The 23,407-nt window shown below is 45.1% G+C and overlaps 2 protein-coding genes across 3 annotated transcripts in view; both read left to right on the forward strand.

Moving 5' to 3' along the window:
• LOC309499746 (cystatin-A-like) overlaps positions 1-23,407 on the forward strand; it is a 196,200-nt gene that overhangs the window by 135,103 nt on the left and 37,690 nt on the right. The gene's annotated exons all lie outside the window — the stretch shown is intronic.
• LOC309499744 (lipocalin) lies at positions 11,059-22,041 on the forward strand. The gene is made up of 6 exons (XM_082171189.1): positions 11,059-11,224; positions 12,157-12,296; positions 12,393-12,472; positions 12,553-12,666; positions 21,667-21,768; positions 21,848-22,041. The coding sequence occupies exons 1-6, from the start codon at positions 11,129-11,131 to the stop codon at positions 21,859-21,861; spliced, it is 546 nt and encodes a 181-aa protein (XP_082027315.1). The 5' UTR covers positions 11,059-11,128; the 3' UTR covers positions 21,862-22,041.

Raw genomic sequence — 23,407 nt, forward strand, 5'->3', positions numbered from 1 at the left:
CCCAGAGAAATCTCATAGGAGTACAATTCTGATGATCCGGCTCACGCCGCATGTGTTTCAAGTGTAGAAAATGTGCCCACGTTTCTGTGCTCACCCCTACACACAATAAACTCTGTGTCTCTATCAGAGCCCACTCTCATGAAGCGGACAAAAACCGCTCGAGTATTGAATGTAGGTCACGTGTCCACAGCCCCGTGCCCACACCTACCCACTGCCCGCTCTGTTACACGGCCCCTCACTTCCGGTCACTCGCTGTGTGTAAGTCCTGTGCCCGCCCCCTAGCACTCACACATACTGACAAACACTGCACCCACGGCGCTGCTTTCGCGCCGTCCCTCGCACAATATGTTCCCCGTCCAAAGCCACCGGGACAATGTGTGTAAAACGGCCAGCCATCTCTGTATGCGAGCCGCCGTATTCAAGCACCAAGAGAGCGCGCGCCGTGCCCGCGCCTCCGAATCAGGTTCCCGAGCCCGTGCATCATGGCTATCGGAACCCGGAGGTCATTCTGCCCTTAGCTGTACTAATATTGCAGTAAACAAGCCTGTTTTAACACACGCACGCCTGCAAAACGAACGCTGACACACAAAATGACGCTCTCTTATATGCTCGCGCTTACTGGTTGCTTATGTGTTCTCCCCCTGTGGCACAGTGGCAGAACACTAGACTTTCGCGCCAGAGATCCGTCTTCGAATCCCGGCTCTGACAGCAAATAAAAATTATGTTTTTATGAGCATATGAGCCATCAAAGCATTTCACTCTGTCAGTCCCCTAAAAAGGCGACTGCAGATGTGTATTTTGCATTAAATACAATTTTGAACTATCTGGACGATTGGCTGATTCTAGCACAGTCAGAGGAAGAACTGATCTCTCACAGAACTGTGCTTCTCAGCCACCTGGAAAGCTTGGGTCTCACGGTCAACTGGACCAAGAGCTCATTACTGCCCAGTCAGTCAACCCCTTTTCTGGGCTTGGAACTGGACTCTGTGGCAATGACGGCCCGGCTGTCGATACAGCGCGCGTGCCGTATCTAGCGCCTGGCCGCGTCTTTCCAGCTGGGCAGCGCCGCACCCCTGAAAAAGTTTCAGAGGATGCTGGGTTATATGGCGTCAGCTGCAGCAGTGCTTCAGCTGGGTCTATTTCATATGCGCCCCCTACAACGCTGGTTAAACGCCCGTATGCCTCGCAGAGCCTGGGCGTCCGGCGGCATACGAATCAGAGTGACTCAGAGCTGCGTTTCAGCGCTGAGACCCTGGTTAGCGGCTGATTGGTACCACCAGGGAGTGATAATGGGAGCCGTTTCACACCACAAAGTTATCTCGACGGATGCATCCAACTTAGGTTCGGGCGCTCTGTTTGAGGGCAAACCGGTCTTTGGCCTGTGGTCAGACCAGGAAAAATGCCTCCATATAAACTGTTTGGAGATGATAGCGGTCGAAAACACGCTCAAGCATTTCCTCCCACATATATGGGATCCCCACATACTAGTCTGTTCGGACAACATGTCTGTGGTGTCCTATGTGAACCGACAGGGCGGTGTCACACCCAGAAATCTCTGCAATCTGACGAAGCGCCTTCTAGTGTGGGCTCACCACTCGTTGCGCTTGCTGAGAGCCGCGCACGCGCCTGGCCACCTGAATGTCGGTCCAGACAGACTGTCCAGGTACAACATTCCCCCGGGAGAATGGTCCCTGCACCCTCAGACAGTCCAGCTACTGTGGCACCTGTTCGGCAGGGCCGAAGTCGACCTTTTTGCGTCAAAAGACAACGCTCATTGCCCAAGGTTTTTCTCAAAAAGCGAGGATGCGTTGGCCCAAACCTGGCCCAGCCGCCCGCTGTATGCTTTCCCTCCGATCTCTTTGTTACCACAGGTAATAAAGAGGGTCAGGGAAAACACGCCACTCAGTGCTCCTCATAGCCCCGCGATGGGAGAACCAAATATGGTACCCAGAGCTAGTGAGGCTGTCGCACTCACCCCCCCGGCCGATCCCGGTCAAGAGAGATCTCCTCTCTCAAGCCGGTGGATCAATATGGCATCCCCACCCAGAGCGCCGGTCTCTGCACGCGTGGGTAATCAACGGATACCCGTTGAGCTGCCAGAAGGGGTCATAAACACAATCACGCAGTCTAGAGCCCCTTCCACGAGAAGACTCTACGCGTATAAATGGTCAGTCTTCACTAAATGGTGCGCCACTAGGAGCCTGGATCCACGCACACGCAGGGTTTCGCGGGTGCCCTCCTTCCTACAAGAGCTGTTGGACAAGGGCAGGTCCCCCTCCACGCTCAAAGTATATGTTGCGGCTATCGCAGTGTTCGCTGAGACGACGCGCAGCCATGCAATAGGAAGAAATTAGCTCATCATCCGCTTCCTCAGGGGAGCCAGGAGGATGAACCCCCCGCGGCCCCCCCTCGGTTCCTATCTGGGATCTTTCTTTGGTCTTGGAGGCCCTGAAAGCTTTTCCCTTTGAACCATTCGAATCGTGGATTTGAAATACCTTTCGCTGTCTGTCAGCCCCGCGTGTCTAGAGTTCGGACCTAATGACTCTAAAGTCATCCTCAAACCGAGACACGGTTACGTCCCAAAAGCGATGGGCACTCCCTTTAGGGCGCAGATCATCTGCCTGTCGGCTCTGCCAGCATCCGATAGTGATGATAGTGATAACCTCCTATGCCCCGTCAGGGCGCTGAGAGTGTACATCACATGCTCCGCCGCTTTTAGGCGTTCCGAGCAGCTTTTTGTTTCGTTTGATGGGCGCACCAGGGGTCTCGCCGCCTCGAAACAGAGTCTGTCCAGATGGATAGTGGACTCTATCGCAGCTGCATATGCGTCCAAACACCTGCAGTGCCCTATCGGCATCAGAGCCCATTCCACCAGAGGCATGGCCTCTTCGTGGGCTTGGTCTAGCGGGATTTCTATTCACGACATATGTATGGCGGCAGGCTGGGCCTCTCCCTCCACATTCGTGAGATTTAATAATCTGGAAGTTCCCGCCTTGCAGGCTAAACTGTTATCAGTCTAAGCGGGATGTATGTTCTGGCCATTATTATGCGCAGACTACTCCTGTGTATTACTAGCTTTTCTGGTAGCTGCACTAGGGATAAAAGTCTCTATATACAGACCGGCAGTTCCGCTCTGTATTTTTCCCCATCATGCGCTGATGTATTAGTGCGGGCCCGCGTTGCTGGCCGCCTATTCCTCACTGTGGCGCTAGGGTTTACACTTTCATACATGGACCGGCGAGGCCGGTCTATATATTTTCCCTGTGATGTGCTTGTGTACTGTGCTGGCCCCCGTTGCTGGCCGCACTCTCCTTGGGTTTATACACCGGCAGTGCCGCTCTGTACCCTTATAAAGTGCTTATGACACGTGCTGGCCCGCACTGCTGGCCGCCTGTTCTCGCATGTTATTTTCCCCGGGTTTCCCTGGGACTCATGCATTGATGCTCGGCGCGCACGGCGTTGACAAGGGGTTCCCGTTGCGTAAGCAACTTACGCAATACGAGAGAACCTCTCGTAAGAGAACTTACTCGGTTACCTAATGTAACCTCGGTTCTCTCTAGAAGAAGGAACGAGTATTGCGTAACCTGTCGTGTCGCGCCACGAGCTTATTCGCTTCAGTCTATGAAAACCAGAATTCCAGCCTGTGAGCCCCTCTTTTATACACGCTAGCCACACCCATTCTGGCGGGCCAGGCGCGTCGAGGGCGCGAATCGCCCTTATTGGGACGTCACGCAGGGCTCACTGGTAGGCTGCTGCAGTTGCCGCAGGACAGCCAATGAGCACGCTCGTACAGCCTGCTATGGTCTGCTGTCTGCCGCACTGCGTTGACAATAAATACAAAATTAAGGATAATTTTTGGCTTCAGATCTCGAGAAAAGACAACTTTACCCGTAGCGTAAGCAACTTACGCAATACTCGTTCCCTCTTCTAGAGAGAACCGAGGTTACATTAGGTAACCGAGTACGTTTCTCTGTAATTGCATACTAATCACCTTAAGTAATTACACACTAAAATACTATAATTTACCATATGCTTACCAGGTAAATACTTAGTAATTAGTTTGTAGTTTCTCTGCATTTACATACTTGTTACCTGTGGTAATTACCAATAACCAACTATAACTTACCATATATTTACCCGGTAAATACCTAGTAATTAGTTTGTAGTTTCTCTGCATTTACATACTTGTTACCTGTGGTAATTACCAATAACCAACTATAAATTACCATATATTTACCAGGTAAATACCTAGTAATTAGGGGACTGTAAAAGGAAGGGTTACCGAGTGGGATTCATGACCTCGCTGGACATCAAAGGCAAGTAAGAATGCTTCATTTAGTGAGGCAGCGGTTCTATTGGCCTAAGATGGAGCAAGACATCAAGTCTTACGTTAAATGCTGTCAAAGATGCATCCTCGCTAAAACGCCTGAGCCATCCGCTAGAGCCCCGTAGACCTCAGCACCCATGGAATTTGTATGTTTGGATTTCTGGAGTGCAGAAGACTCTAGGCAGAACTCTGTTGACGTGTTGGTGATCACGGACCACTTTACAAAATTAGCCCACTCATTTCCATGTGCAAATCAGACGGCTAAGCAAGTGGCCAACAAGGTGTGGGATCACGTTTTCTGTGTTTATGGCTTTCCTGAGCGTATACACACTGATCAGAGAGCTAATTTTGAGAGTGGTTTGATCGCTGAACTACAAAAATTGTCAGGAGTTGCTAAGTCGCATACCACAGCATATCATCCAATGGGCAATGCAGGAACTGAATGATTTAACAGGACTTTAGGATCTATGTTGTGTTTTTTGCCCTTCAAAACTAAACATCAGTGGCCCCAACAAATTCAGACCCTAACATTTGCTTATAATGCCACTCTGCATGAGACAACAGGCTTCCCACCTTTTTTACCTCATGTTTGGCCGTGTGCCGAGACTCCCAGTAGACGTGATATTCAAGCAGGTACTCCGAGATCCTGTGGTAGTTTATTATGCAAGTCACGCCAAGACACTACTTTCTCATCTTCATGAAGCAGGAACTATCGCACTATGCTATACTAGTACACATACACTAACTATGCTGTTAAAGAACAGGAAAAACAAGCTCAGGGATATAACAAAAGAGTGAAAGGCACTCTTTTCTAATCTGACCACAACAACCAAGTGAGTCTCCTGAACAGAAAGATACATGTACATTTAAATAATACAGTTGAGTAAAAATCAATGTCACTCAAGTCTTCTTCACTGTGATTTGTTCTGGTGATTGGTTTGTAATGATCTAAGCAAATCATATGACTGTTAGTTCTACTGTGTTAAGCACTTTTTGGTTAAGTATATATGGCTTTTGACCTTAGCATCCTTAGTCTGCATTTCTCTGTACATTTAATGTTGCAAATATCCATTACATAAAATATTTCTATCACACAGCCAATCAGGATCTACTATCCGACTTTAAAAAGCTTAAGCACTTAAAATGGCAGACAACATAACGACAGCACACAATAAACAGAACTTTATCGTCCATTTGGTGTGGATGTTAAAATAGTTATCATTATAGTCATTATATATCATTATATCATTATCATTATTGTTCTTAGTGTGACGAACGAACTTAAGTGATCTGATTAGGACAAATTATTTGAAGATATCACGTGTCACGTGACATGTTAAACTAGCATTTCAAGACTCGTGCTTCTTAAACAGATGTGTTCAATAAAAATCAACATGTGGAAAGATATCATGTACTGTTGGAACGAGAAGAGACGGCGCCAATATGTAAAGGTTAATAATAGGGGGAGACTGGGTATGGTTGTAACACTTTTTGCTTCAGTAACTATAACTCACTGAATTTTGTAGCTAGAGTTCTCAAACTTTTATACAAAGTACCCACATGTGTTCACTACAAATGGCACCAATTCAATCCTCTACAAGAATATTACAGACCTTGTGAGTTGGTGTCAAATACATGGTGTACCTTCGTTACAACCTACCCCAATACCGGGGTAGGTTGTAACACATGCTGGGGTAAGTTGTAACAATTACACAAAAGAAGCAAAAATGGATGCCACACTACAAGTTATGCTTCAAAAACAGGTTTATTGACATAAAAGAACAATGTCTCACTCCCTGCGTTGGATCACTAATAGGCTTGAGACGCGTCTGCTCAACAGTCCGCGTTGTAACTATGAGGTTTTTTAGTGGTAGGGGTGTAGAGTAGACGCACGATAGGCGAAAAAAAAATGTTTGTTTATAAGTGAGTGTGGAGAAGACGCGTTCAGCCGTGATCCACGGACGTAACCTTTGTGACCTGGTGGTGTGTGTGTGTGTGTGTGTCTTCTTAATCAGAGTCACAGTGCTGACAAATGAATGCCGGTAACCCTGGAGTGCAGGCTTTGTGGGCCCAGAGACTGCATAGGGCACATTTTACCCAGACCTCCTTCGGCTTTGAGTTGCCAAATGGCTCCATGCAAACAACACAAACGATCTGATCTGGCGTGTGCGCAGACTGGTGCATAGATATATACACTAGATGTCGCCTTGTCTACGGCAGTTCATTGGAACGAATGTCTTTAAGGCGACATCTAGTGTATATATCTATGCACCAGTCTGCGCACACGTCAGATCAGATCACTTGGACGTGGCTGTGTATAAGCGGTAAAAACGATATAAATACTGTTCGTTTTCTCACACAAACCGCTCGTTTCGTGTCTTAGGCCATCAATGTGTACTTACGATGGGGAATTGTTTAATTTGGACGACGGGGAATTGTTTTAATTTGGACTCTGTGCATGCTCTTTGAGATAATGACCATAGACCTGCATTATATGACTGACAGACAAGAACGGTTTGACCTAAAAATATCAAAATTGAAACTACTGCGGAAAAAAAGACACCTACATCTTGGATGCCCTTGAGGTAAGCTAAAACATACCAAAAATGTATTTCAAAGTGAACTATCCCTTTAATAGGGAGTGGGCAGGCTCTCCGTAGACGGGCACTGCAATTCCTTTTTAACTCTTTAATGAAAATAATGTCAAAGTCAGTTAGAATAATCAAATGTGACAATTTATTATGTCAGGTAAATGTATCATGCCAATTTCATAATCAATTCAAAGATAATCGATAAAAAACATCAAATGCTCTGGTATAGAGAGAAGAAGCAAACCCAACATTAAGAAATACATGAGGCTGAGAGGTCTCACTCACAGCCTCATGGGCTAATCTGAGGTACAGAAAGGCCCCGAATCCCCTGCTGCATTTCATTATATAGTCAGGACCTCTTTCAATGGAAATTTGCATTCAGAAGTTACACCTTTTGGGGGGGTAGGAGACCATTTGTCTAGAGACCACCTTCCTTTGTGTGTCAGATTAAAACCTTTTTACCTTTTGTTTTACTTATTTGGAAATGAGACATTTGTACCAGTCGCACTGAGACATTTTAAATGATACCAAACATGTATAAAACTGGATGATAATTGTTAACATTAAACCATATGGATTTTTGGGTGATTTACATGAGAGAAGGGAAGAGGGGGAGAGATTTGTTCTGAGGTGAGACTTTGCCTCTCAAATGGTGAGTTTAAATGCTAATTTCCAGAGAGGTCCTTTGTCCTCTCAGGGTGAACAAATCTGGTATGTTGTTCTTTCTCTATAGTTGATTTGAAAGGGCTAACATACATGTTCTGGTACCAGAGTAATAGTTTCGAGGTTGTGGGAAGTGAGCACTCTGGCTTTCACTGTGTGTCAGTGGACTGTGATATATATCACAGGAGCCAGTCTAATGCAAACCACTAACATCTGACCTTTCCTTTGGTAATCTGGAAAGGCTACAGGACGGTTCTAAAGACTCAAGCAGAAATGGAAATGAACGTTTTTAGTATTGGCTGTACAACAAATAGTATTTTAATGCATTAATGATGTCTCTTAAGCATTGTATGGTCTCATGAATACTTGTATAATACATTATATACGTATCTATTCATTACAAGATAAATGCATTAAAAAACATGACAAACCACTATTTTCAGATGCAAATACTATAGTGCATTTTAACTTTAATTACGTTTTATGAAAATAAATAATGCATTTTAACTTGCATTATTAATACCTTTATAATGCATTACACATAAAGTGTAACTGATTCAACTTTGGATTTTAAAAATGTATTAGTAAATGTTAAAAGTAACATTAAATAAGATTACTAAAATAAAAGATTTCATAATGCAGTTAGCTAACATTAACAAATGGAGCCTTATTGTAAAGTGTTACTGATAAATCCAGCATAACCTAAATCTTATCATAGATTTAATATAGAGTTGTTGAATCTGGTATTTGGGTATCAGGTAATCAGCTCAGATTGGCGAGTTAATACCTGCAAACAAACAGTCATACTTGTTCAGGTTTATCTGCATCTAAAGCTAAATGTGTCAATATACGAAAAACAGTTACAGACTGTTTGGTTATTGCAGTTTCATAGAAAAATGTTGTGATAGTTTGTACCGAAGGCGTTTCCGTCTCCTATAGGCTAAACGTATAGGCGTATCTCACGTCTATAATAAGAAACAGCTGTAAAGAACAAATTCCCCAGGTCTCTTTATACGGGGTAAACCTATAAAGTGTCCTGCTGCGACTTTCACAGTTAAGGATGAAAATACCATTCATTTAAAACTCACAATAATTGCACTATTAACTTCATAATTACTGCATAAATCTCAAACTGGAGAGCAAAAACAACAGTCCCAATGCTTTTGCAGCTGATAGAGTTGATAGTGTGTGTTTAAATGTGTGTGTTTGTCGTGCATGTGAGTGACTGAGGGGTTTACACTGTAAACATTGTGTTTTCAATGTAAAATGCTGACATTGTTCCCTGTTCCAGAACGGCCCAGAGCAGGAGAGAGAGAGAAGCTCTTTGTGTTTTATCCCTGTTTGTGTGTTTTGCTGTGATTTTTTTTTTTTTCCTTCTAATTATTGGTGGCACTTTTCCACCTTTGAACCACACAGGGAACATATTTAAAGACTTCTTTTTTTTTTTTTTTTTAAGAGCTTAATAAACGTGATAGTAAAGACATTTATAATGTTACACAAGATTATTATTTCAAATAAATGCTGTTCTTGTGAACATTCTATTCATCAAAGAATCCTGAAAAAAAAATGTATCATGTATAAAATGCAAATTTATGTAAAAAATATTTCCACAAATTTTTTTTGTATTTTGAATAATGTAACACAAAGTAAAGTTAGGACATACAAATTAAGAATAAATACTTTACTACTTGCACTATTTCTAGGTGATTAATTAAATGTAATTCATGTAAATGAGTGTCTTTGATCATGTGACTCTCTGCTCAGAAGGTCAGACATTCTTCTATTGGTGAGTCTGCTTTTAGCTATTATGCCAGCCACAGCTGGAACCAGCTTCCAGAAGAGATCAGATGTGCTCCTACTGTAGTCACATTCAAATCCAGACTCAAAACACTTCTGTTTAGCTGTGCATTTACTGAATGAGCACTGTGCCGCTGTTCGTCCGACTGTTTGTACTGTACTGTATTTTATTTTATTTTTCTAAACTGTTTTAATTATCCTTATTTCTTTTAATTATTTTAATTTCTCCTATGTCAGCAGGGCATTTAGCCCGAAACTGTAAATGCCCACTCAGAAGGTGATAATGTGAAAGTGACGTGTATTAATGTGGGTCTGAAAGTAGAACAGTGTTTAAATGACGATATTAATGTTTTCGTCTGAGAAAGAATGTGAACGCAGTGCTAAAGAAAGTGAAAAGAACGTGTGAGTAAATGAGGGAGAAAAGAAAGTTAAAGGAAAGTTGATAGATGGAAGTCGTAAGAAGATTGAAGGTTAAAAGAAGGAAAGATTTAAGTCTTAAGGGAATCCTTTGAAGGAAAGATCTATAATAATATTATTTTTATTTTTAAAAGTACTGTAATTTATTTAATTTTTCTAAACTGTTTTAATTATTCTTATTTCTTTTTATTATTTTAATTTCTTCTAAAGCACTTTGAATTGCCATTGTGTATGAAATGTGCTATATAAATAAACTTGCCTTGCCTTGCCTTGCCTATTGACGCTCAAGATGCTTTGGAACATCCCAGAATATGCTGGAGAAGTTTTTTTTTTTTTTGCAAAAGAAAGAAAAGATTTTCAATAGTAATCTCTAACATTTGGACCCCACTGTATGTATAGCTACATATATTTTTTTCTGCTGAATCTAATGAAACCCCTCTAATCCAGATGAGCCTTTCTTATCAAGTTGGAGTTTTAGGGGACTGTGTGTGTGTGTGTGTGTGTGTGTGTGTGTGTGTGTGTGTGTGTGTGTGTGTGTGTGTGTGTGTGTGTGTGTGTGTGTGTGTGTGTGTGTGTGTGTGTGTGTGTGTGTGTGTGTGTGTGTGTGTGTGTGTGTGTGTGTGTGTGTGTGGGTAGCCTCCGGTTAAAAAGTAGCACTCCCCCTTGCAAACCTCTGTGCCAACTGTTGAATAACAAAGCTGTTAAAATGAGAAGGGGCCCTAAACGCAACATTGTGTGTGTGTGTGTGTGTGCGTGTGTGTGTGTGTGTGTGTGTGTGTGTGTGTGTCTGTGTCTGTGTATCTCTGTGAGTGTGTGTGTGTGTGTCTCTCTGTCTGTCTGTCTGTGTGTGTGTGTGTGTGTGTGTGTGTGTGTGTGTGTGTGTGTGTGTGTGTGTGTGTGTGTGTGTGTGTGTGTGTGTGTGTGTGTGTGTGTGTGTGTGTGTGTGTGTGTGTGTGTGTGTGTGTGTGTGAACTGAAAAGTGAGAACTGAATGGAAGACATTGAGATGTATATGTGTGTGCTGAGTATCCGGGACGGCACAGACATACAAGTGTATTAGAGCTTTGTGTATGAGTGTCTACATATCTGTACTTTGGAGACAAATAATAATAATGAACTTGATATAAAAGTTTATGTGCTCATTTAGATGTGTGTGTTACGTACTATATTTTGAAGTGCATTCTGGTGTGTGTGTGTGTGTGTGTGTGTAAGGGGCGTGTGTTTATGTAACGGGGGGCTGCGCTATATAAGAGCGTGTCGAGGGACTCCGCTCAGAATTCACCCCTCGAGGCCCAGATTTCCACACACACTCCAGACTGAGCTCTGCCGTAGCCATGCCAACCACCGTACTGGGATTGCTGGGAGTTTTGGTCTGTGCCGTTGCTGTTACTTCTGAGGTCACACCACAGACAGACTTCGACATCAAGGGGGTAAGACTGCAAGACAGTGATGAGAGGAGGAATCTATCTATAACATATGTATCCCACAGAGTTGTGATGATACAGGGACATAGTTAAAGACCAGAATATCCTTGACCAGAATATCCTTAACCCTCTGGTGCTCTTCGCATGTCGGTCAAAAATGACAGAAATGTATTATTTTATTTCAATTAAATTAATGTACTATATTTTAGTTCGATAATGTTTTTTTATTTAATATTTTGTATTTTTGGGGGATTTTATGGTACTAAATTATATTTACGCTATATTTATTATCCATTTATTCACTTTTTGAGCGTAGACCTGAAAATTAAATTTCCAACGAACTGTCGTAAATCTTGAATGCTTTAAACCACAGACTTAAGTTTGATCTCTTTTCAAAGACGACACATGGCAGATTATTGCTGAGGTGAAAAAAAGTTCTAAAAAGTGAACTTAAAAAAAGTTACAGAATTTTATGTTTATTGTTATGAATTTTTTTTATACTAAATATATTTAGCAAAAACATACTTTACTCTAAAACTGTTAGAAAATCAAAGCCATAAATCTAAACAAGTTGTTTTCAAAATTTGAGCCTGATATCTCAAAAAAATTAGCTTTCAGTAAGATTGTGTTTGGCTGCAGTACCAAAAGTTTCCACTAAATTAAATTCGTCTCCCATTAATTTCCAATGCGCTAATTTTTGACCGCGAGGAGCACAAGTGTGACTATTTTTTCAGGACCATTTAAACTGTTCAAATCATGTCCATGATTTTTTTTTTTTGTGTGTTCACACAGCCGGAAGTGCCAAAACCTTTACCAAGTTTTGTACCATTCCGATGAAAAAAAAATTTAAAAAGAAAACAAATGTACAATTTTTCAGTCAAAAATGACAGAAGAGCACAAGAGGGGAAATGTTGTTGATGTGTGTGTCCTTCATATAGGTGGCTGGGAAATGGTACCTGATCGGTTTTGCCACCAATGCCGAGTGGTTTGTCACCCGTAAGGCGCACATGAAGATGGGCATCGCCATGCTGACACCGACTGATGAAGGAGATCTGGAGATGGCTTATTCCAGTCTCAAGTAAGACGAACTGATCACTAAAAATAAGAAACTTTGAATAAAACTTTCCCATGATTGCACATGCAAAGATTTTACCCATTTGTCCTGTCTTTCCAGATCTGATGGCCAATGCTGGAAGATGAACCATTTCGCTCAGAAGTCTGATGTTCCTGGAATATTCAGCTTCCGCAGTGACCGTAAGGAAGAAATGACAGACATGAAATACAGTGTAGTGGTTTATACAGGACTCAAATGAGAAATGATATTTCTTCCACAGGCTGGGAGACTGATAATCACATGGTTATTGTTGATGTGAAGTATGATGAGTTTGCTTTGATCCACACTGTGAAGACCAAGGCCGGCTCCTCCACAGTGCTCGACAAACTCTACGGTAACAGCACCAGCATCAACACACCTTCACATTAACTTGAATTTGTTGCAGGCTGTGAATTCAGATTGGTTCATTTGATGTTTGCACTTGGTCTGGTTCAGCTTTGTTTTGCATGGAATTTTTCACACTGTGCTTAACCTCGGGTTATCGCAGTTCTGAACCCCGCTTTAAACCTTGGGTAAAAGATCGTTAGCACCAATTTTTGCCTGGAGCCCAGGTTCCCTTTCGAGAGGTCTCTCGTATTGCGTAAGGCTAGCTTACGCTATGGGAAAACTCCTTTTCTCGAGAATATAGAAGCCAAATTTTGATATGCAGTGCAGCTGCACAGCAGACACCAGCTGAGAGTCTAGCGCGGTCATTGGCTGTGCTGCGGCAACTGCACCAACCTATGGCGAGGCGGCTCAGACGCGCTTCGCTTCGCTTCGCCCTTATAGCTTTATAAGCCGTCATTCAGCCATAGAAATCAGATTTAATCTCCTTCAGCGAACTCTCCACTTCGCTGACCTCTGGAACTAGAAGCCTCTTCGCAGCCGTCGAAAAGCCTTCAATGGGACAAGCCACCTGCCTTGCAGTTCTAAGGACGCCGGCATCCGTTTTCCTGGACGCCGCCTTCAGCCCGCTGTCCTGCTGTGCCATCCGGTGCGCTATATCCTTTCGAAAAGCAAATATAGTGTGTTCGCCGCTGCGACGCACTTCTAAAAGAGTGAATTACTGAGGCATTGTTCAAATGCCTTGAGTCACCTACGCCTCGTGTTCATTTGTTCACCACAGCGGCTGCCCTGAGTGTGACGAGATAGCTTTTCAGCAGAACTAGCGACCTGCGTAAGAGTATGCCACTCGTCCCCTCGCGTCAGCGGCTAGCTCTCTCTACGTCAAGAAAGCTACCCCGCCCCCGTTTCGAGAATCATGCAGAGCCCTCTCGAGCATGACCCAGACGGTCACTATGAGTGAGTTCCCTTTCAAGGGAACTCCCGTTGCGTCGAAAACTGACGCTATGGGAACGCTTTGCGTGATGACGTCTTGAAGCACATGTAAAATCAGTCCAATGGTGTGGCGGAACGTCAGAGGCGGGTGACGTCACGTACCAGGAAACTATAAAAGCCGGCCCAAAACAGAAAACGAAAGCTTTCTGAGTCTTCAGTTGCGCTCTGTGTGAAATCTGTCTGTATATTTGGTGTTGTCTGTCTATATCACATATATATATATATTCAGTATGGCGAGCAAGCAGCAGTTTAGAGTGTGTGTCCATCCCTGCCCGCGTTATTTAACGGGAGGTGATACTCACACTCTTTGTGTTGTTTGTTTGGGTGAGGAGCATGCCCAGTCAGCACTCGAGGGTGGTGACTGTGTGCATTGCGACGCGCTTCCATTGCGTTCGCTCCGATCCCGCTTGGCTCGGTTCACGATCGCGATCCCGCGATCGTGATCCGATCCCGATCGCGTTCCCCAGGGCTCTGGTCCCGCCGCTGCCGAGGCACGGCGGCAATCACAGACCTGGGGTTCGCAAATGGATCTATCAGTGGATGTTGAGACGGGCTCTGCCTTATCTCAGCCTCCTTCTGATAGATCCAGTGCCTCTCATCAGGGTGTGGAAGCACGCGTTGCGGTTTCTTCCCCCCCGATGGAGGCACCAATACTGCAATTGTCCAGCTCTGAGGAGTTGGACGTTGTTAGTATTGACGCTGAGTCTGAGGATTCGCCACCTCAGTATCATGCGTTTGAAGAATTGCTTGATGTTATCACTAGAGCTGTCGAGCGATTATCTATTGAGTGGCCAGAAGATAGGCAGGGCGCTCGTTCGAAAAGCAAGCTCGACGAACGTTTCCTGCCATCTCGTGCACAGCCTCAGTGCAGAAGCCTTCCGTTTTTCCCCGATCTCCACACTGAGGTGTCGAGATCGTGGGGGAAACCAGTGTCATATCGAGTGTATACTGCACAAACATCACACTATTCATCCATTCACAATTATAAAGAGCATGGTTATGGGGAGATGCCGAGGGTGGAAGAGACGCTCGCGAGCTATCTCTCTCCAGCAACGGCATCTTCTCTGAAGGCTCCTGCACTTCCATCCAAGCCAGTAAAAGTTACATCTTCCCTGGTTCATAAAGCTTATGCCGCCGCCGGTCAAGCTGCAGCGTGTTTACATACAATGTCCATAATGCAGGCTTACCAGGCTGAGTTATTGGGTGATTCTGAGGATGGCGGGGGTATTAGTGCTGATACGGTGTCTGAACTGCGTAGAGCCACAGATTTGTCTCTCAGGGCCACCAAGGAGACGGCTAAATCCATCGGCCGCTCTATGGCAGCCCTGGTGGCCACTGAGAGGCATCTGTGGCTCAACTTAAGTGACATAAAGGACAAAGAAAAACATGTTCTTTTAGATGCACCAGTATCCACGCAAGGGTTATTTGGAGACGCAGTTAATAGTGCTGTAGCGAAGTCACAAGAAGCTTCAAAACAGGCAGCTGCACTTCAGAATCTTCTCCCCCGCCGTTCTTTCTATGAGGCTGCTGAGCGGGAGCAGTCTAAAAAGAGCGCTGAGCACCGCGCCACTCAGAAACAGAGCGTTTCCTCCCGTGCTCCCCCACAAAAATCTCGGGGACACGGAGGGCGCTCTCAAACCCAGCAGTCTTCGAGGGGTAAAACGGATCTGCGGACCGTTATTACCGCCAAGAAGGCTGCTGGGGAAAAGTCCTGATGTCTGAGGGCTCAGGACAAATGAGGGTAGTCCCCCCGAAGCAGAGCGGTTAACACCTCTTTTCACGGTGCCCGTCTCTCTTCGGTGCCCTCAGGGGACCGTACTGCCAACCCTGCCACCTCTGGTGTTACAGGGCGCAGCGGTCTCCGGCGAGCACATATCTCAAGGTCCACCCGGAAACGTAGTGGCCTCGGGATGCCCGCCCCCTCTGAGGAGGGTGCTAGAGCAGTCTGTTTGGTCGTTCCCTGCCGGTGTGCCGTTACAGGGCGACGAACCGACTACTCAACAGCAGGAGAAAAATACGGTGCCATCTCTCTTCGGTGCCCTCAGGGGACCGTTCTGCCAACCCTGCCGCCTCCGGTGTTACAGGGCGCAGCGGTCTCCGGCGAGCACATATCTCAAGGTCCACCCGGAAACGTAGTGGCCTCGGGATGCCCGCCCCCTCTGAGGAGGGTGCTGGAGCAGTCTGTTTGGTCGTTCCCTGCCGGTGCGCCGTTACAGGGCGACGAACCGACTACTCAACAGCAACAAAATCCAGAAACCAGTCTCGAGAGACTGGTACCTCTAGTAGAATATTTGACAGCGTGGAAGCTACTGTCAAATGTTTCTCGTTGGGTCCTGCAGACCGTGGAAAAAGGGTATTAGATACAATTCTATTAACGCCCACCGCGGTTTATGGGGGTCCTGCCCACAGTGGTGGGCCCCGAGCAGGTTCTGGTTGTGGAACATGAAGTAAACACTCTGTTAGAGAAAGGGGCCATAGAATATGTACCCCCCTCCAACAGGGAAACCGGGTTTTACAGCCGGTACTTCATAGTTCCAAAAAAGGACGGGGGATTGCGTCCCATTTTAGATCTTCGAGTTCTGTACGAGTCAGCCATGCAGCTCAAGTTCAAAATGTTAACCTTGAGACAAATCGTGCCACAGATCAGGTCCGAGGACTGGTTTGTCACGATAGACCTCAAGGACGCATATTCCATCCGTCCGTGTCATTGGAAGTTCCTGAGGTTTGCTTTCGGGGGCAAAGCATACCAATATCGAGTTCTTCCATTCGGCCTGGCTTTATCACCCCGCACTTTCACCAAATGCGTGGATGCAGCTCTGGCGCCTCTGCGCCTCCGGGGTATTCGCATCACGAACTACATCGACGATTGGTTGATTTTAGCTCAGTCGCATTAGATGGTGGTTCAACATCGAGATGTTGTTCTCGCCCATATGAAAGAGTTGGGGTTACGGCTGAACGCCAAGAAGAGTGTGCTTTCTCCATTTTAGAGGACCACTTTTTTAGGCATGGTTTGGGATTCAGTGTCGATGCAGGTGCGCCTGTCATCGCCACGCTTCGATTCCATCCTGGCAGCTGTGAGAAGTGTAAAGCTAGGCCAGCTACTCACTGTCAAACAGTTCCAGAGACTGTTGGGTTTCATGGCAGCAGCTTCCAACGGGATACCTTTTGGACTGCTGCACATGAGGCCCCTGCAGTGGTGGCTCAGGACCAGAGGGTTTTTCCCCGAGGGGCAACCCATTTCGCACAATCAAGGTCACGCGGTGATGCCTACGTGCCTTGGTTATGTGGAAGAAACCTTGGTTCCTGTCCCAGGGCCCAGTGCTGGGAGCTCCTTGTCGTCGCAAACTGCTAACGACGGATGCTTCCCTCACGGGTTGGGGAGCGATCCTGAGGGTCGCTCATCTCAAGGTCTGTGGGAAGACCATCATCGTTCCTGGCATTCTATAGCCTAGAGATGTTAGCTGTCTTCCGGGCTCTGAGGAGCTTTATCACATGTCTCAGGGGACACCATGTGTAGTACATATGGACAACACGTCGGTAGTCGCCTATATCAAGGGGGTTTGCGCTGGCATGCCATATCCTCTTGTGGTCCCAGGGGAAGTTGCTGTCACTCAAGGCAGCCTACATCCCCGGGGTCCAGAATATAGGAGCAGACACTCTGTCGAGACAGGGGCCGAGGCCCGGGGAATGGTGGCTCCACCCCCGAGGTGGTGGAGCTGATATGGAAATTATAAGTGGATCTGTTTGCGTCTCGAGAGACGTCTCACTGTCCACTTTGGTTCTCCTTCACGCATCCAGCTCCTCTGGGACTGGATGCTATGGTACAGACGTGGCCGAGGCTACGTCTGTACGCCTTTCCCCCAGTTGCTCTGCTCCCGGGAGTTCTGGAAAGAGTTCGCAGGGACCGGGTTTGCCTGCTTTTTATAGCCCCGCGCTGGCCGGGCAGAGTATGGTTTCCCGATCTTGTGTCCCTCCTCGACGGGCATCCTCTGGAGCTACCCGTCAGGAGGGACCTTCTGTCCCAAGCAGGGGGCTCAATATTTCACCCCCGCCCAGAACTGTGGAACCTGTGGGCTTGGCCTCTGAGGGGGCCCAGCTCATAGAGTCAGGTCTCTCAACTGAGGTTGTTGAGACCATTCTACAGTCCAAGCTCCCTCCACGAGGAAACTTTATGCCCTGAACTGAAGAGTATTCACCTCTTTGTGTAGTGACCGTCGGTTGGATCCAGTCAACTGCCCAATTGGTACAGTTCTGGAGTTCCTGCAGGACCGGTTCACTGCAGGTCTGACCCCGTCCACTTTAAAGGTTTATGTGGCGGCCGTAGGTGCTTACCACAGTCCTTTGGGTGGAATGTCTGTGGGGAAAGACCCTTTGGTATCTCGTTTCCTTCGTGGCACTTGGAGGTCCTCCTCCCTTTCGAAATCGGACCAGGAGGCGAATAATTTGCTTTGCCCTGTTCGGGCGTTAGACGCGTATGTCCACAGAGCTGCCCTGTGGCGTAAAAGTGACTTTTGCTCCCCTAACAAGGGAGGTCCAGTGTCTAAGCAAAGGATGAGCAAGTGGGTGGTTGAGACTATCTCACTGGCTTATGAGGCGGCTGGACAGCCTTCTCCTTTGGCTGTCCGGTCGCTCTCTACTAGGAGTATGGCGGCCTCTAAGGCCCTTATATCAGGAGTATCGTTACAGGACGTCTGTGATGCGGCAGGCTGGTGCTCACCGCACACCTTCGTCAGGTTCTACTCTCTGGATTTAGACTCTACTCCAGGGTCTCATGTTTTGTCTTCTTAGTGCTGCTCACATGATTACACACAGGACAGACATTTGTAGCTATGGAGGCGTTGGTATAGACGTTCCCATAGCGTCAGTTTTCGACACAACGGGAGTTCCCTTGAAAGGGAACGCCTCGGTTACGACTGTAACCTCGGTTCCCTGAAGAGGGAACGAGCGTTGCGTCGCCCTGCCATATCTCCTTCATGCCTGTCAGCTCGACTTCAGACTTTTACGAAGCTTTCGTTTTCTGTTTTGGGCCGGCTTTTATAGTTTCCTGGTACGTGACGTCACCCGCCTCTGACGTTCCGCCACACCATTGGACTGATTTTACATGTGCTTCAAGACGTCATCACGCAAAGCGTTCCCATAGCGTCAGTTTTCGACGCAACGCTCGTTCCCTCTTCAGGGAACCGAGGTTACAGTCGTAACCGAGGCGTTTTCATGACGCTGAGAGATGCTGAAACTGCGTCACTCACATCGGCTGTTCTCGGGTGAGAACATGCCGCTCTCTTCTCTGCTCACGCTAACTGTCTTACGTCACAAAATAAAGCATGAAAAGAGCTCTTTTCTGTCTGTTTTCTCTCCGGCTCACGCTGGAGGTGTAATAAATGTAGGTTGTGTGCCCACTATAAAGTACGCACCCCTGCACACAAGCACTGTCCCCACAGTATCAAGTCTCCCTCCAGCTCACGCTGGGAGTGTAATAAATGTAGGTTGTGTGCCCACTATGAAGTACGCACCCCTACACACAAACACTGTCCCCACAGTATCAGTTCTCCCTCCAGCTCGCGCTTGAGATGTAATGAGTGTAGGTTGTGTGCCCACTATGAAGTAGAGGCCTGGGAGGCCATCCCCGGGATATCAAAATGGGTGCTGAACATAATAAAACGAGGCTACTCGCTACAGTTTGCTCGCAGACGTGGTCGAAACAACAGTGAGAAGCGACGGGGCTCATGTCCTTCGCACTGAAGTGTCAAAACTGTTAGCAAAAGGGGCTGTAGAGCCAGTCCCTCTATCACAAAGCGAGTCAGACTTTTACAGTCGCTACTTCCTCGTTCCAAAAAAGGATGGCGCCCTCAGGCCCATCCTAGATCTCGGACACCTGAACAAAGCGCTTATGACGCGCCCGTTCAGGTTGCTAACAACCAAACAAATCCTTGCGCAGATTCGCCCAGGGGATTGGTTTTTCTCAGTGGATCTGAAGGATGCTTATTTTCACATCCAGATAACGCCCCATCACAGGCCATTCTTGAGATTCGCCTTCGAGGGGCAGGCTTATCAGTACACGGTACTACCGTTCGGCCTATCTCTAGCACCCCGTACATTTACGAAGTGCATGGATGCAGTGCTCACCCCCCTGAGACAGCCGGGAGTTCGAGTGTTAAACTAACTCGACGATTGGCTGGTTATAGCCCAGTCTGAGGCGCAATTGATAACTCACAGATCTTGGCTCCTCAGCCATCTAGAATGCCTAGGTCTCAGAAACAATGCTTCCAAAAGCACACCATCTCCCAGCCAGAATATTTCTTTCCTGGGAACAGTGATAGACTCTATACGAATGAGAGCACGCCTTACTTCAGAGGATGATGGGTCTCATGGCCTCACCATCATCAGTACTCCAGCTGGGTCTACTGTACATGCGTCCTCTCCAGCGCTGGTTAAAACCCTGTGTACCGACTTACGCGTGGCGATTTGGCCACTTACGAAACCTGGAAGGCAGCTGGCTGGTACCAGTCCGGCGTGAGTATGGGCATGATTTCAGAGAGAAAAATGATCTCGACAGATGCCGCCAACCTAGGTTGGGGGGTCCATTATGAGGGCAGGCCCATCTCCGGCCTATGGTCGAACCCTTAGAGGCGCCTACATATAAACTGTCTAGAGATGAGACATGTCTTCGCCTCAGAAGACAACGCTCGTTGGCAAACTTTTTTCTTGAAGAGCAAGGACGCGCTAGCCCACGACTGGCCAAGCCGCCCACTGTATGCATTTCCTCCGGTCACGATGCTACCTCAGGTCATCGAACAGATCAGGGAGAGCAAGTATGCAGTGCTCTTAATAGCCCCTCTCTGGAACACCCAGTTATGGTTCTCCGATTTGGCGCAACTGCTAGAAACAGCCCCATGGCCGATACCGCTGAGGAGAGACCTCCTCACACAGGCGTATCCTCAACGGGTATCCGGGTGTCTCCCGAAAAGCGTGCTAAAAACCATCACTGAAGCGAGAGTGCCTTCAACTAGGCTTCTTTACGCTCAAAAGTGGGTGGTATTCTCCAGCTGGTACGCAGCACAGAGAACGCACATTGCCAGTGCAGATCGCGTGCCACTTTCGTCCAATTAATGACACTGAAATGCAAATATGCAAATGAGGACGTTAACCCAGGGTTTAGGATTGTACAGAGTGAAACGTCACAATATTAATACCCATGATCTTAAAATATGTCAGTGCCATTGTTTTGTCTCGAGAAGCACACCATGTTTATAAAAGCTACTTAAATGTCCTAATAGAACTAAAGCCTAATCCTGGCTTAATTAAAGCCCTGTCTGTGAAACCAAACCAGGCCATTATGAGATAAAAGGCGTTGTAACTCATGTGATGTACAGTAGTAAAAATGCATTTCCTGAACCATCCCCATTGTGCCCTTGAGCAACACACTTGCAGTAAACATGCAATCCAAACCGACTCTTTTAACTTCCTCGTTCCTTTACTGTTAATTAGTCATTTTATTATTTCATCAATCTAGTAAAAGTGTAATAAATTGTTCAACTCTGAAATTACTTTCTGGTAACACTTTAAAATAATGTTCCATCATAATGCATTAACTAACAATGAGCTTATTTCTTATCTTTGTTAACATTTAGTTAAACTGTTCTTTTTTGTTAGTTCATGTTAGCTCAAGTTATCAGGTAAAACTTGATTTTATTCATGTATAAGTAAGTACTGAAATTAACATGAACTAAGATTAATAAATGCTTTAGAAGTATGTCTCATTGTTAGTTCATGTTAACTAATGCTAACCAATGGAACCTTATTGTAAAATGTTTCTTGTTGAACATCTTATTCCTCTCTGAAACATCATGTTACGGAACTAAATGGATTTTGAATCCCGTTTCTAATCTAGCTTTAATTTCAGCCTGGAATGTGTACTGTAAAAAACATAAGCTCAAATAATTGCAAATGCATTGATTCTGGTTTTAGTCGGAATTGTTTCTGTGACATTTCGATGTGCTTGTACTGTTTTTTTTTGTAGGCCGAACACCCGACCTGAGCCAGGATGTCTTGGACAAGTTCACTGCCTTTTCTTTGGAGCAAGGCATTCTGCCGGAGAACATCGCCCTCCTGCCTAAAAATGGTAATACATTGTGTCTATAGTAAGCAAATAGCTGATTAATAACCTCTTCAGACCTGACCTGTCCATCTTTTCTCTCTAGACGAGTGCCCTTAATGTGCTGATTTGAAGATCCTCTCTGAATCCTGATTCCTGACTGACTCATAGTGAAACATTTAATGTGCCCTCTAGTGTTACACTCTCATAGCAGTCCCTTTATCCCTCTTAAAGTTCTTTTCATCATTTACTATCATTTCTTCATGAGTTTTTGGACCAATAAAATCTTTTTTGAATCTCTGTTATGTGGCTTTTTTTATAGATCATGAGACTAACATACACTCTTAAATATAAAATTATTTATTGGCATCGATGGTTCCATAAAGAATCTTAAACATCTATGAAACCTTTCCATTCCACAAAAGATATTTAGAGCGGAATAAAGTTTTCAGATTATTAAAATGTTCTTCACAAGAAAAAAATGGTTGTTTTAAGAATATTCACTAAATGGTTCTTTGGTGGATCCAATGGTTCTTCTATGTAATCACTGCAACAACAAAAAAAATTGAGAGTGTATGTGATTCTGATTACTTTCACTGTATATCTATATAAAAAAAATCTTGCTGCCTTAAACATACATGTTGATCGTACTTAAACATTTAAATATATTCAACTTAAATTAAATACTTAATTTAATTTTAATCTGTTTAACTGAGATTAAAATAATCAATTATATTTTGAATCTATTCGGACCATTAAGTTTTGCCTTGTGAGACTGAAAATAATTTTTACGCATATTTGTTATTTCTTTTATAATAACAAATATGTACTGTATAACAGTAGTGAAAAAGTAACCAAAGCAACCAAAATACAAAAAAAATGTATTTTACAGTAATGAAAACACTATTTCTACATGAACGGGTGCTATTTTTAATTCTTATTTAATTCCTATGATTACAACTCATTTTTCAATGATGATATCATTACTGTAATCTAAAAAAACGTTCTGAAATACAATGATTTGTATTTAAATTAGCATAAAAGTCAAACCAAAAATACTACCATTATGTTTTGTTTATCTCTCTTGATTGTTGGTGTAAGCAGAGCCGATCAGCCCTATACGCACACTATGCAAGGTGCGTAGGGCCCCTCAAATTACTCAAGGCCCCGCCTCCCCTCGTGTCAAAGCGCGTCAATCAATGTTTACAATATCGATGAGAAAATGAAGCGGAACTATCTTTCTGGTCACGAAAAGAGAGAGAAAAAAACACCATGAGAGTTAATTGCGGCAACAGTTATCAGGTAGACTTGTGTGCTCTCCTCTCAAAGTTTGATGTCAGCAAAGAACAGTAGGCTTAAGTTAAGTTGATGTGCATGATTTATTATGTTTAATAAACGACAAAGGACAACGGTGTTTGTTTATAAACTGCAGCTCGGAAAAGATAACCGCGTCGCGCGTTAACATGCGATCATATGAACGTGCATGAAATGAAACGCGCACTTTCCAGCAGAAACATATGTTGTGAGTTGGGACCAGTACAATATGGGCGTGATGGCACTCCTCATTATAGTTTTAAAACAAGACGATGATTATCTAGTCGCTAAGTCAAGGTTTAGTTACAACTCTGCACTAATGCAATATGGAAAGCAATGTATTGACATTGAC

The sequence above is a fragment of the Leuciscus leuciscus genome (genome assembly GCF_965113295.1).
Source record: "Leuciscus leuciscus genome assembly, chromosome: 5".
Taxonomy (NCBI): Eukaryota; Metazoa; Chordata; class Actinopteri; order Cypriniformes; family Leuciscidae; genus Leuciscus; species Leuciscus leuciscus.